The following is a 14,680-nucleotide window of genomic DNA, read 5'->3' as shown; positions in this document are numbered from 1 at the left end:
TCTTAAAAAATAAAATTGTAGAAGGCAGCTATTGCATGAGAGAAGACGTTTCAAATTATAGGAATTTACAGATTTTAGAGTAAGAATATTATTGCTCATTGTTGTTAAGCACACAAAGCTAGCATAATCAACTGCACATAGCTGCATATTAAGCATATTTCAACTGTTAGTCTTCTCCCTACTTATATGATACACCTGATAATACTTTAGCGTTTAAACACTTTTCCTTGTCAACCAGACCAGTAGTTTTGTTGCAAACATCACCATCATACTTAAGGGCAATCTTAAAAGTTTGACATGGGAATTTAGTCAACAAAAATTCCAGCACTACTGCTAAATATTTCTCATCAAGCCAATGTGTACATCAGATTGTCTGGATTCTAACAAGGTATGAGGTCACAACCTGGAGATCTTGGTATGAATTCTGTTATTGAATATCCCCAAAAACACAAAGACACAATCTAAGATGACAATGGCATTAACAATGTAACAACATTCTTCACTAGAATTTAAAATTATTTTTTATCAAATTGATCCCAATTGTCTAGAACAGGAAAAGAAGACGCGTACCTTAATCATTACTGGAAACCCAATTTCTGCAGCAAGTCTCACAGCCTCTTCTGTTGACTGTAGATTTGCATTCACAATACCATATACAGAAAGATGATTAGTCAGGGTAAAGAAAAGAGAACCAGTTTAGATTGACTACAAGTGAAAGGGCTGCAAAACCTTAGCATATCAATGGACATTTCAATTTATCATTTATGCAAAGACAGTTCATAAGTTGACAGGGCTGTGAATAGATTGACAGAAAATATTCAAATGCTTTTACCTCTATCAACCCATCACTTCCTGGTACAGTTGGAACGCCAGCCTTTTTCATTGTTTCCCTAGCTGTGGCTTTGTCACCCATTACACGAATACTGTCTGGCTGTAAATGAAAAATAATTAAATCTAAATTTAAATTTCACAATTTCATAGAAACCTCTTTTTATTCACTAGCTTTTTTAATTCCTCTATGTACCTAGCCTGGTTTCTAAAGAACCATAAAAGAATAAAATTGGCATTCTGTAAAGATGTTCTTGTTGCACAATTGCCAAGAGTAGGGTAAATATAAAATCTGTTCATAAGAGTTTCCTTTTGCAGGTTGTTGCCTCACTCCAGGTTATTTGGAATAAACATGCACACGAGTAAAGATTCATAGCTTGATCTAAATCACGAAATTGAACTAATAACAACAGAGTGCAATGATGTTTTACCTGTCACTCAAGATGCAGAAGACAATAGCTTAACTAAGGCTCAAAAACTACACGTATAGTAATTGGCCAAAAAAACAAAAAAATCAGCCAGATGATCCAAAATCATTGAGAAAAAGAAATCAATGGCAGATATATTGATTCTAGCATTTTATATCTTAGCTAACAGTTGGGTTAAGGCTCAGGCCTGGGTACATTTTGAATATATCTGTAAAAAAGAAAATCTATAATTATCATAAATACATACTTGTAGCCTAAAAAGTTCAGGTAAGCACACAAAATGCATATTACAAACAAAACAACTACAAAAAATTTATCGCCCCTCCTGTTGATCTCACCGAAAGCTCTGTTACATGTCACTCTGAGGTGGGAATGTCTAGGATAAAATGTAGCATACCACAAGAGCATTAAAAATAAAACCCATAATACCAATTCAGTGAACACTAAGAGGCACTAAAAGTAAAGCATGCATTATTTTTAATAATGTGAAGCTAGTAAATATTGCCTTTTACAGAGAAATGAAGCAGGTGAGACTCCAAGACTCACAATACAAAGAGTCAAAGACAAGTCATAAAAGCTCCCAACAGCTGTGCAAATGCCCAAATTGATAAAAATAAAAGTAAAGAATTAGTATACAAACTTAAAACATCAGCATCACCAACAATAATAACACCACCACCAAAACACCATAATTACATGTGTACTCATTTGCTATCAATCCACAGAGAAGTAAATAGAGTGTTTACTCCTGAAGGGGTGTAGACAGCAGTATAACCGCACTTTGAAACAGACATTTGTACTTCGTAAATAATTATTTGGCTATGTAATGTTATTTTACTTCCAATGGTGCAGGGTAGTAAGCAACAATTGGTGCCATTAACCACCATCTGGCACTATATAGATGTAATCAGTTCCTATTGGAAGCAGCTTGGTCATGTTATATACATTGTGCATTGGAAAATTGAAAAAAATTATCTTTTTACCATATTGTCATGGTTGTACCTTTTTTCTATTATTGTTTGCAGTAATGTTTTGGTATCTTGTTCACTCTACATAATTGAGTAGTCCCTGCAGGAGTAAACAATTTGGCACCACTGACATACGAAGCCTAGAGATCCAAACTGCACTTTGTATGGCAGCAAACAATATCGCAGTGTAAACTGACCTTACGAACAACCAGAATTCTCTTACTCTGAAGAAAAAATCCGAAAAAGAAGAGTTGACACAAAACCCTATACACTTGTGGTGAGTCTCTGTCAACTTGTACATTCACTCCAATGAGGGGTTCCTAAAGGTGAAGTCTGTGAAAGTTAAAGAGCGAAAGAAAATGTTGAGTGTCTCGTGGCACTCTTGCCATACTTGCTCGTACATAATCTAATAACCCTTCAAGAACTTCGAGAAGATAGAGACCGAGAACTATGTCGGCGACAAATACTACAGCAATACAAGGAAAGGAATCAGATGGAGGAGGAAGAGTGTGACACAAGCAGATCCCGTACATCTGGCAATTCCAACAATTAATGCCCTTTCTGCCAATCAAATTCAAAAGAAGACGTACTGTTCATGCTCAGGAAGAGAGAGAAGTAAAAGTATCATCAAATGATCTCTCTGAATCAGGGAACAAAGTAAAAGGCAATGACAATTACAGAGAACTGTCAAGGAATCTCAGAGCTCACCACGAAACAAGTGTCAGCCGAAACCAAAGTTAAGAGAGGCACAAGCCACCCAGCAGGGAAGGTACAACATGACGTACGTGGCATGAGTGAGAGAAGATTGTCACAAACCTACTACTCCATGACAAAGTCAAACAATCTGTCCAAACAAGCACCGTCGGATGAGGAAGCTCAAATACCAATTCCATTCACACCTAACGAAGACACCGAAGAAAGGAACCTTGAGAAGGATGTTGCCCAAAAATTTAAGAACACCCTACACAGCATTGAAAACTTGTCCATAATAGAGAAATCGAGAATGGGGAGCCTAAGCCAAAGGCCCCAGGGAGGATGGAGATCAAATTCGAGAAAGGTAACCAAGGTATGAGGGACTTCAATGGTGGATGTGTAGAGGGCTCGTGCATGACTGGCAGTGCGAAAGATGCACTAAAACATGGGCAAGAGCGAAGCAGTCCAGTCAAGTTTTCCAAACATGGTACATACTGCCCCAGAATGGTGACACACTTACAAGTCATGGCCTAGGTAGGCAGAAACTCCATAAGTTCCATGGGAATGGATCGGGGGATCCAATGTAGCATTGCAAAATGTGTAAAACCATATGGCTTTCAAGAAGACAAGTAGACAAAGGTTATAGGCTGAGGTCATCCCCCACCACACAAGGAATAGCCATTAATTGGTTCTCAAGCTTAAATGAAGAACAAACAAAATTTCAGAAAAAATTGAAGAAGGGATTCAAGGAGGAATTCAAACTCCTAAAGGATGAAAATGTGATTGTCGCAAAAATCTATAACATAAAGCAAGGAAAGAAAAAGAATGTGCGAGCTTAGAATCATAGGCTAAACAAGTTGCTTGGCAAGATGGAGGTATAGTCGGCTAATAGATCGGAGAAGCCTTAGTTCAATGAATGGTTGAATTCCCCACTAAGGAAAAAGATATAGTTAATAACCTCGTCCTTGTACACTGATGCTTACAATTGACCGATGGATGTTGAAAGTGAAGTCAAAACATCCCAAGAGAAGAAGAGAGTTAAGACCTTAGTTGCCGATTTGTGAAATGAATCCAATTTGGGCATGTGAATTGGATCCGTGGATTCAAGATTTGTTTTCCCAATTATGATTCGTGTGTGTGTGTGTGTGTACTAAAACACTTCAAACTAGCAACTATGAGAGAACAATGAGAGAGCAAAACAGAGAACAAATGTGAGAGCAAATGAACTTGCATCATGAATAAAAGGGTCGTTTTTAGGGTTTAAAGCAAAAAAAACATTAAAATTTAAACTTGGGCCCACCGCTTTATGTTTTTGTGCCTTGTATTGCCACGGATCCACATTGGATTGGATCTGAATCCAGATCCGGTCTATCTAGGACAAATTTGGCAACTAAGGTTAAAACTTAACATTGAAGAAAGAAGACTCAGAAAACCAAAAACATGTAATGAACCGACTACAAGGTAGGTCACACAAAAACCACCTATCCAAAAAAGTTATTTTGTGACATCTGTCAAGTACTGGGACATTCAATGAAGGAAAGCACGTACACCTTAAAGACCAAAAGCACGCAAGTGCTCTTTACACAAGGGAAACAGACAACCCTACCATCCACACCCCCGAACCACATGCCAATGCAAATGTATCACCTACTAGATACTATAACAACAGGTGAGGCAACAACAACAACAATAATAACAATAGTGGCACATGGAACAAAATTCAATATGGTGCAAAAGGAAGACCAATGATCCAATGTCACAAGTTTAGTGAATGGGGTCATTTTACCTATGATTGCTAAATTGATCAAAATAGCTCTAGTTTGCTATGCAAGTGGTGTGGACCTGAAAACTGTAATGTCCCCATTTTTGTCAGTATCATAGTTTGGTGGATTAGCCTATTAAAGGCTAATTATTGTGGATAGGTCTTCTGAGGTAGTGGCTTGACTTGGGAGGATCTTATCTTTTCCACAATTCAATAAGCTATAAGTTGGTCTTTGTTTGGCTCAGAGTGGACTTCATTTGGGCTTAGTTTTGTGTACTTACTATTTGTGATAAGTTGGTGTTTATTGAGATGGACCCTTTCTATTTTTGGAAAGTGCATTTGGTCACATGGAGAATTATTAGGTGTGACTCCTATTTCAGACGGCATATTTAAATGACGAGTATTTTAAAAGTTATTATATTTTTAGTGGCCAAATTATTATTATTTATTAAATAATTAAATGGCTTATTATAAAGTTATAATTTAACTTTATAATTTCACTTAAGTTGAAGGTTGAGTTATCAGTGGAAAGTGTCATTTATTAATTAGTTAAGCCAATTCAAGTGAGAGAATCTAATGGAAGCTTCTAATTAATGTTGTGTGGTGAAGTTTCTTGGGTGAAGTTACATTTTGGCAACAAAAGGGCATTTGGATGTTATCAATACAAGTTCATTTGTTGAGAAAGCCATGCTTGGATATTTTATTTGCATTTGATGCCTTTGTGGCTTTTTCTGAGTTCTGATTTTTGTGCCCTTGCTGAAGTATAAGGGTGTGATTTCTGAGTGGTGTCACTGTAAGTTTGCTGCTAAAGTATAGCAAAATTGTCATTACTTCTCTACTGTATCTACTTTGGCCGAGAAGAGAATTTATTGCATCTTCCATGTTTGTATGATCTGTTGCTTTTGAAGAAGCTTTATGCTAAAAGTTTGTAGCGATCTAAACTCTGAGATTTGTTAGCTTGAAGAATTATGGGAGTCTTCCTACTGTACGTTTTATATTAGGAGACATAACTGGCTGAAGATTAGAAGTGGTGAATTCTAAAAGATCTTGTATTGTCTCTCAAATTGTTGCTGAATTATAACAGATTGAGAAGTCTTTCCCTCATTGTGATTGACTGTATCAGGGAAAGAGTATTCTTGCATACCTGTGATTGAATACAGAGAGGCCGCGTGGAGAAATAAAGAGACTGCAATCTTTTCCTTGTGGCTGCAATTAAGCCTAGATAGGCTGCAGACAGAATTGGGAAGCCTGTGATCAATTCCAATAGCCTGCAATAATGAAATTAGAGGACTGCGATTGAATGTTGAAGGCCTACGAATACACAGCAGAACTGCGTCTACATTTACTGAGGGTGCCAATCAAGGTTGTGTTCTATGTGAGACTCTGGCACATTGCAGATTACACCTACAGGCTGGCTATCATTGGTAGAGTCAAATCGATATATTCAGGTTCTATTCATAATTCAGTTTGTAAATTTGTAATCATAGCGGGTTGGTTAATAAATAAATTGCATGAGAATTCTGAGAATTAATGTGATTAATATTGCTCAAACTCAAGCTTCAGATTGTGAATCGAAATATATTGAATATTCAGCTTAACTTTATTGGATGATCTTATTTGCAAAGTTAATAAACTGTTTTCTGAAATTCAAAGTTCAAAGCGTATTCGGATGGATGGTACCTTGGCTTGCACAATGTTTGACAATGTGACAAACAATTGATTAAGTGAGCAAATTGGTGTTTTTTGATTTATAACTGGTGGGGGTTATTACAAAAACCATAAGCAGAAAGGAGTCAACAGGTTGGCGGTGGAGGAGCCAAACGAAGTACTGGTAATCACGAGGCTGCAGATGAAGAAGGCAATATATCCAGATCCACATTCAAAGAAAGAAAGTACAATCACAAGAATCACAACAATATGGCAAAGAGATCTTTTTTATTTCCAATGTGCAATGTATACAACACAACAAAGCTGCTTCCGATAGGAAGTAATTACACCTATACAATGTCAAATGGTGGTTTAAGGGTACCAACCGTCAGCAACTCCCTGGAACTGATTGGAAGTAAAATAACATTACAAGGCCAAATAATTATTCACTAACTACGAATGTTTTTTTCAAAATGCAGCAATACTGCTGTCTTGAGAGAGGCCTCAGGGGAAAAAAAGGCTTTCCAACTACACTCTTCTTGGTTTCCTTTCTGTACCAGCTCTGTTTGTACGAGCCCCTCACATTAACAGAAAAAGCTTTTGTAGGAGTGATGAGCAGAAGCATTTTTTTTGTTCTTTTCATAAAATGTGTTATCAAAAGAAGTTATCTGAAGAGAAAGGAAAAAATAAAATTAATTAAATTAAATTAAAAAAGGTGCAGTTCAAAACAAGTTTAATGTGGGCATGGGATTTGGAGTGCAAATTCACCCTTAATCGAATGTGGAGCAAAGAATCCACACCCTGCCTACACCCAGAGCAGACCACACCATGAACCCTCATTGAGAAAGAACCAGACCCAGATCTGGGGTTTTTCTGTGTAAACCAATAACTTAGCTTATATAGACGCTAGCTTGTCAAGATCAATAACTATTACAATCTAGTTATTGTTTTACAGTTTTATTCCATTCTCCTGAATTTGATGCTTTTACTTCTTATACTTATGAAGGTGTAGAGGTATATAATTCAGAAAATATGGCCTTATCATTGTATTCTGTCACATATCCAAAGCTTCTAAACACCCTCCGAAGTTTTCTCAATATGACCACATCTAGTTGTCATTAACACACTAAATTCCCTCAATCACATCTTCACAACATGTTCCAATATTTCTTCCCACGCCATTCTGCACCGCACCATCCATTTTACCTGTTGGAGATTGTAAGTGACAAATGTCTTGAGATACCTGCAAGTCACTCAATTAAAACCTCAAATTTGATGTAGCACCCACTCCATCCAACAGAAACTATTCAGAGAATCTGTCATCTCCTCCTTTGAAATAATGAATAAAATTTACAGCTCCCCTACTAAGAGGGAATTGACTTATAGCAGCATTACGTAACAAAGCCTTAGTATTTTTTAAGGATTCATTCCTCTCCAATGCCTTCTTGTCAAGTTACTAATCTCAATAGATAGCACTCCAAACATATCCATTCTATGATGCTAAGTAGTGATCTCCATTATCTTGCTATTTTGTCACCACCGTCCTAGGTCAAAATGCCATACATAAGTTATAAACTAAGTACTTCAAATTTTTACATGACAAGCAAGCTCTCTGAACTTAGCAATTCAAAAATACAAATTTGAGGATAGAATTATTGACTGGTATCTGTCAAATATATGACAGTTGTTTTCGAACTAGCTACATTTACAAACGTGTACAAAAAAATTCCTGAACTTGATTGCAATCAGGATAAGTTATATTAGATCTCTCAAAGTTGCATGGTGGGTCTCCCATGTTTACAAACTCCTGACTCATAAATCCTACAATTGTTAGACGTCAAATCTATGACATTTGTTTTCAAACTGGCTACACTTGCAAACCTATTTGAAAAATTTCCTCCTGTTGATCTAAAATCTAAATGTGCTGGACTTGATTGCAATTGGGATAAGTATAATTAGAACGCTCAAAGTTGCAAGGTGGGTCTCCCAAGTTTACAAACTCCAGACCCATCATCCTATGAAAGGATCTAGTCAAAATTCAAAATTGTTAGTGTGGATCCTAAGACACTTGTTTTTCAAAATTATATACCATAGAGCCTAGCTTAGTGGTATCTACCTATAGTCGTAAGTGTAACTAGCCTAGTTGTATCATTCTCTCTACACTGAATTTTCTTCAGCCATTGGCATTTCCTTTTCTAGATACCTTGAAACACTCGGTTGATCAATGTTAATTTATAAATGATGCATTTTCCAAATTGATTGATCATTTTTGGTCAACTAAGCACATTACTATATATCTTAGAAACAATTCCTCTATTCACTCCTAAGTTCATTTAAAGCTAAATTTTTCTTGCATTTGATGCATTTATATGTTACCATAGCAGAGCTTGTAATTGTGCATCACAAAAATCTAGAGAAATAGAACTCAGCCTTAATTATCAGTATTTGGTAACCACCAAGCAATACTAAAAATACGGATGCAAATAACATCACTGGTGATTCAGATCCAAAAATGTATCTTCAAAAGAAGATCTTTACTAAACCAATAAAAGAAATTTACAGAACACATTACCGTCTAACAAATATGTCTGCCTATAAGCATGCAGATATGAAAGAAATTCCAGACACTCTGGGATGCAGCCAATATTTTCAAATAAACTGGACACTAATAACTAAGAATGAAACAACATTCAATGAAACAATTACAGATCGATGGATACAAATAGATAGAATTTTAATGGTGTATAGAGAACCTAACATTATCTTAGAATTAAAGAATCTTTTTATGTAAATATAAGCTGTAATTACATTTTTGAAAAGAAAAATCCCTCACAAAGTACTTACATTTGGCCCAATGAAATTGACTCCATGTTCTTTACACATGCTCACAAAATTAGCATTTTCTGATAGAAAACCATATCCGGGGTGCAGCATGGTACAGTTATGGGTAACTGCCGCTGATAAAATATTCGAGGTAACTAAATAGCTGAAATTAAATCCACGAAAATCCATTAATCAGTTTGATTCAAACAGTAAAATGCAATGCAAATGATTTCCAGTTCTGCAAATACAAGAAATCCTTAAAATATTTTCATTTTTGACACCATATTAGGAATATGGAAAGAAGAAACTACTACAGAACTGCTGAAACTGGAAATGCATACTTGATTTGAAATTCATAAAAAAAGAATGACAGTTTGCTATAGGAATTTGATGCTCTCTGTACTGTAATCTATGAAGCATATCAAAGTTCATATGCTGCATATTGTTTACTAATGCCAGTTCAATGTTGCTATTATTATAGGGCTTTTAAATTCGATTGTTTCTAACATATGATCAGACAAGCACATTCACAGATGTATCCAATAAAACTATTCTTAATATACACAATTATGACAAGATAGGTCTATGTAAGAATATAATTGATGACACCATCCGTTGAACTACTATAAAGTTTAGTGTATGAAAATGTATCTAATTTCTCTGATAAAGGGAGCTGTGAAAAAGTACACAATTGTAGCCACCAAAGTCAACTTCACACAATAGAAATCAACAAAATTGAATTTCGATGGAGCAGCTAAATGAAACACAAGCAATCCATGGGGGATAGTTAAATGAGGTTGGTTAGGAAGCTACGATGGTGTAGCATGAACGTTTTGAAACAGCTACAGATAATCTAGCAGTAGCCCAAGTTATGCATTAAGGCATAAAGTTGGCTAAGAAGCATAGATGGATGAAATTTCAAAACAAAGGGACCTCAATCATCATTATATATGGAGATGAAAAAGGATATATACTGAATTAACATCTTAAAGGAATTATACAACTAATCTTGAATGACCTACATTGTTGCTCAATCAGTGTCTAACATGAAATGGGCAAGAAAAGAGTGGCTAATAACCTTGACAATTCAAGAGTTGGGTTAAAGATTTGAGGTAGCAAGTATATGACCTTAAGGTTCTTAGTTTTCTTAGCAGCCAACTAGCTTAGAAAAACTTATCCAAAATGAAATGGAGAATATTACCATATCTTGAAGGGAAAATAAAGTCCCCACTATCAGCATTAAAGGATAAGTTGCATGAACTTGAATCTATTAGTACATTGACCGAATGCAATCATGGCATTAAAAAAAGGCAATTTAATTGATGCAGCAGTTGTAAGTTTGTAACTTGTAATTCTATAGCTGGACCAAAGTTATAGGTAGAAATAACTAATGCCAAAAAACTGTTTTGGTTTACAAATGAATGATGATTGGGATTGTGTGGGTTGCTAGATAACCCTTTAAAATATTTGAATATATACAAGGTGGTGATTGCATCTTCTACTTCATGACATAGCATTTCAACAACTAGGTGATTAATCTTATGGGTGAGCAACTCAGTGATTAGGACTGATTGTTTGAAGGATAGCTTGACAGATAATTTTCTTAAGTGGTATCATATATAGATAGTGTAGAGACCTAAATCCGATTAATGATTTCAAAAATCAAATTTACCTCTCTTAGGCATTTTAACTAAATATTATTATTTAATTAAACTAGGTAATCCCCTAATTAATTAATTATAGTCCAATTAATTAAATATGCAACATTGGTAATTTAATAATCCCCCTTCTTCTATTAGTTGAAACAAATACCTCTACTTGATTTAATTAATTCATTTAAGCCTTTTCCTCTATTTTTGAATTGAATAATCCTATTTAATCCAATTTGAGCACATGGCTCCTAACTTTAACAACCCTCTAACCAAACCCTATACCATACAACCCATGGTTCTAACACAACTCAACCCAACCCATTCACACATACTAAACTCATTTAATTAGTTAATTACCCTTGATTAACTAATTAACCCTCCACTCATTCTCTCTCCTCCCACATGCCTTTTTCCTAATCCTCCCACTTGCCCAATAACCCAAGCCTAATACCATCCTAAACATTTGCACAACTTCAATACAAGGATTAAGATATCCTAAACCAAGCCTAAGTCAATCTCCCATCACATCCTCTCAAATTTTCAACCACATGCATTTAAGTCAACCTTAAATGCTCTTACACATCCCTTACATCCTCCTACACATTTGTCCCCCATTCCCACTTCCCAAAATGGTCACAATCCTCAAGGCCTCACCTTTGGGACTTGAGACAATATGTGCCTCTATAAAATATCTTCCCAACCCCTTATGTCCTTTCAACCTCTCTCTTTGTGACACTTGTCACAAAAGCTTATGAAAGCACAATCCATGTGCTCCCCTCAAAATGCATCCTAGCTCTTCTTACACTTCCAATATTGACAATTCATTCCCATCCCCTCAAGCCTATATTTTGAAACCTCTTCCCTTTACAAATCATCCACCCATAGTAACAAGAATCGCTCAAAAATCACATGAATCGGCGATTCAACGATAAGATTCAAGGTGGGCGATTTTTTTCGAGTCGGGAATCGCCACACCCGATTTTTTTGGATGAATCGTTGGTATCGGCGATTCATCAAAAAAATCGCATGAATTGGATGAAAAAATCGGCAAGAAATCGCCTGCGGCCAGAAAAGTATGGAGTTGTAAATTTAAAAAAAATAACTTTTTTTTAACTTTCTTTTTGACCTATTCTCTTTGTTATAACCCTAAAGGGCCTTCTATTTGTTAAGCATGAGTAGAAGAGAGGAAAAGTGAGAGAGAAGAAGAGGCTTGAGCTGGAGCCTTGTTTTTATATTTTGTTTACACTGTCTAGATATTGATGGTGATACTGAATCAGTGATAGACATACGTTTCAAACTTTCATGGATCTTCATCTCAGATTTATACATACATTTATGATTTGATGTCTTATAGATCTTCATGATTTCATCTTACATACATTCTATGATTTGAATCATTATGATCATTTGATTTCTATTTACTTCAGCTAGCCTACAATTTACAATTTAGTACATAATGATAACATAGTTACGTATGTGATGGATTTTATGTTTCATGTTTATGTATGTTAAGTTTTAACTTCTATTCGATGATGTTATAGTGTGTTTAAGTTATATTCAATAAAGGGTGCATGAAATAAGTCTTAAATTGTTAAAATCTCTACATTTAAAGGATTTTTTCAAATTTGCCAATTCATCGCCGATTCACCAACAATTCACCCCCGATTCATGATTCGATTCGGCCGTGCCGATTTCGATACAATTCTGATTCTCGTTACTTTGCTGATCCACCATCTAGAGCAATGTCATGATACCATTTTGAATCCAAAGTAATAGAAAAGCATCCTTATAATGTCAAAGTCCTTACTCACCATTGAAGCTTGAGCAAAAACATTTTGAGCACACATCCATCTCATTGGACAAATCCTCTTAACAAGGGAGTTCTTCATTGGCTTAAGAGGTTTGCATACCCTTCGGCCTTTCGTGAGATTTGCTCTCTTTTCATTGTCTAATCTAGATGTTTGTTCGGGTAGTGTTGTTGAACAGAATAGTAGTTTAGTGCATTCCTAGTTTACAAGCTATTTTCACTCTCACATATAGATACATGTAAGCATATGAATCATAAAATATCATAATTGTACCATAGATAGATAGAATAATAGATAGATGCATTATATAAATCAATACATGTAGTATATAGATCAATAGGTGTATATATGTATTATATTTAGTTACATCTTTGTATGTATGTATGTATACATAAAATTATACATGTATCTATATATAGAATATCACTGCAGAATCTGAGATAAATCATCATTCCTATTTATCTATATAAATGTGTCTCTACGATAGAGAGACAGACACAAGTGTCGGCATGAATGTTGATGATATTCCTATGGGAGAGTGTATTAGCATTGTTATAGACATGATTCAGAGCTTATGTGTTGCATTCATGACAGTGTTTGTCATTGATGTCAACATACTGATTATTCTGTGAAGATTGGTAGAGTTACAAAGGTAGAAGAGTTTGGTGCGGTTTGAGGATTGAAGTTCAACTTATGCGTACATAAGGTTATGTTCTAAAGTATGTATGGAAATATAAAGATTGGACAGAGTTATTAAGATTTTAGTGAAGGCAGCTTTCAGACAACATTTCTAGAAAGCAGTACTGTTGTTTTTATTCTATCTTCTCACAAAGATGGAATTGGCTTGAGCGGACTAAGACGGAGATTGAAGACATGTTACAGATTCCTTGGTTCAGAAGGCATAATCTGAAGATCATCGAGTGAAAAGTTATGAAGACTGTGAGCTGACAGTTTGTGCGTAATTTTGTATAAAGTGTACAATTGTAATGTAACACGTATTGTAATATCTTAAGATGGTTCTATATTATTATTGTAAATTGGGAAAGCCTCAAGGCCAACTCAATAACTTGTTTTAGGACTTGGTATAAAGGAAAGATGTTTTCCTTGGATGTAAGGTGTGGATATGTGGTCATATCTTTGTAATATATCTATTGTGCGAGCTTGATATGCGAATTTGTGAAGATCAGAACAGAGTTTGGCGCGGTTAAGGCACAGTAGTTTACAAGGAACTATATTTGGCAACACAAGTTACTCATTGGACAACTGTTGTTCCACACTATATTATTTGGAAAGAATAGTACATAAGCTATTTGGACAGTCGGTTCAGCGGTTTTCCTTTCAACTCCTAACAGGGTTGGAATCTTCTTACAAGGATTCAAAGTCTCCTAACAAGGACTCATATGTATTGATTGTATTTCATTAACTCCTAACAGGGTCTATCCTCTAACAAGGAACTTTTATATTAGGATATCATTTCTGTGTACCATCCCCACCGAGGTTTTCCCTGTGATCAAGGGTTTCCCTAGTTAACATGTTTGGTGTTATTGTGCATAGTTATCTTTCTATGGTTGTTGCATCTACTGTTTACATGTGTCAGAATTAATAAAGATATTGAGAGTTGTTTTAATTACGTAATTGATTCAACCCCCCACCCCATTATTGAGAATTGTTTTAATTATTTCGAAGGAATAGTACATAAGTTATTTGGACAGTGGGTTTAGCGGTCTTCCTTTCAACTCCTAACAGGGTTGGCACAACTTCTAACAGGGTTGGAATCTCCTTACAATTCAAAGTCTTCGGATTCAAAGTCTCCTAACAAGGACTCATATATATTGATTGTCTTTCATTGACTCCAAACAAGGTCTATCCTCTAACAATGAACTTTTATATTAGTACATCATTGGGTATCATCCCCACCGGGGTTTTCCCTCTGATCAAAGATTTCCCTAGTTAACATATCTGGTGTTATTCTGCATGGTTATCTTTTTATGGTTGTTGCATCTACTGTTTACATGTGTCAAAATCAATAAAGATATCGAGAGTTGTTTTAATTACATAATTGATTCACCGC

At 35.5% G+C, this 14,680-nt stretch overlaps 1 protein-coding gene across 2 annotated transcripts in view; it reads right to left on the bottom strand.

Annotated features, from left to right (window-relative positions):
• The window catches only part of CAC2 (acetyl Co-enzyme a carboxylase biotin carboxylase subunit), a 55,471-nt gene that overhangs the window by 21,242 nt on the left and 19,549 nt on the right, over window positions 1-14,680 (bottom strand). For both annotated transcript variants that reach the window (XM_089819646.1, XM_089819645.1), the window contains exons 4-6: window positions 9,171-9,312; window positions 833-931; window positions 571-627 (exon numbers count right to left, since the gene is read on the bottom strand). In XM_089819646.1, coding sequence (XP_089675772.1) covers window positions 571-627; window positions 833-931; window positions 9,171-9,312 — 298 coding nt within the window. The remainder of the gene's footprint in view (window positions 1-570; window positions 628-832; window positions 932-9,170; window positions 9,313-14,680) is intronic.

This window comes from Cupressus sempervirens, chromosome 3, assembly GCF_028749045.1.
Source record: "Cupressus sempervirens isolate cs-2001-9-10 chromosome 3, ASM2874904v1, whole genome shotgun sequence".
In the NCBI taxonomy this organism is placed as follows: Eukaryota; Viridiplantae; Streptophyta; class Pinopsida; order Cupressales; family Cupressaceae; genus Cupressus; species Cupressus sempervirens.
This window is presented reverse-complemented; position numbering and strand designations above follow the sequence as displayed.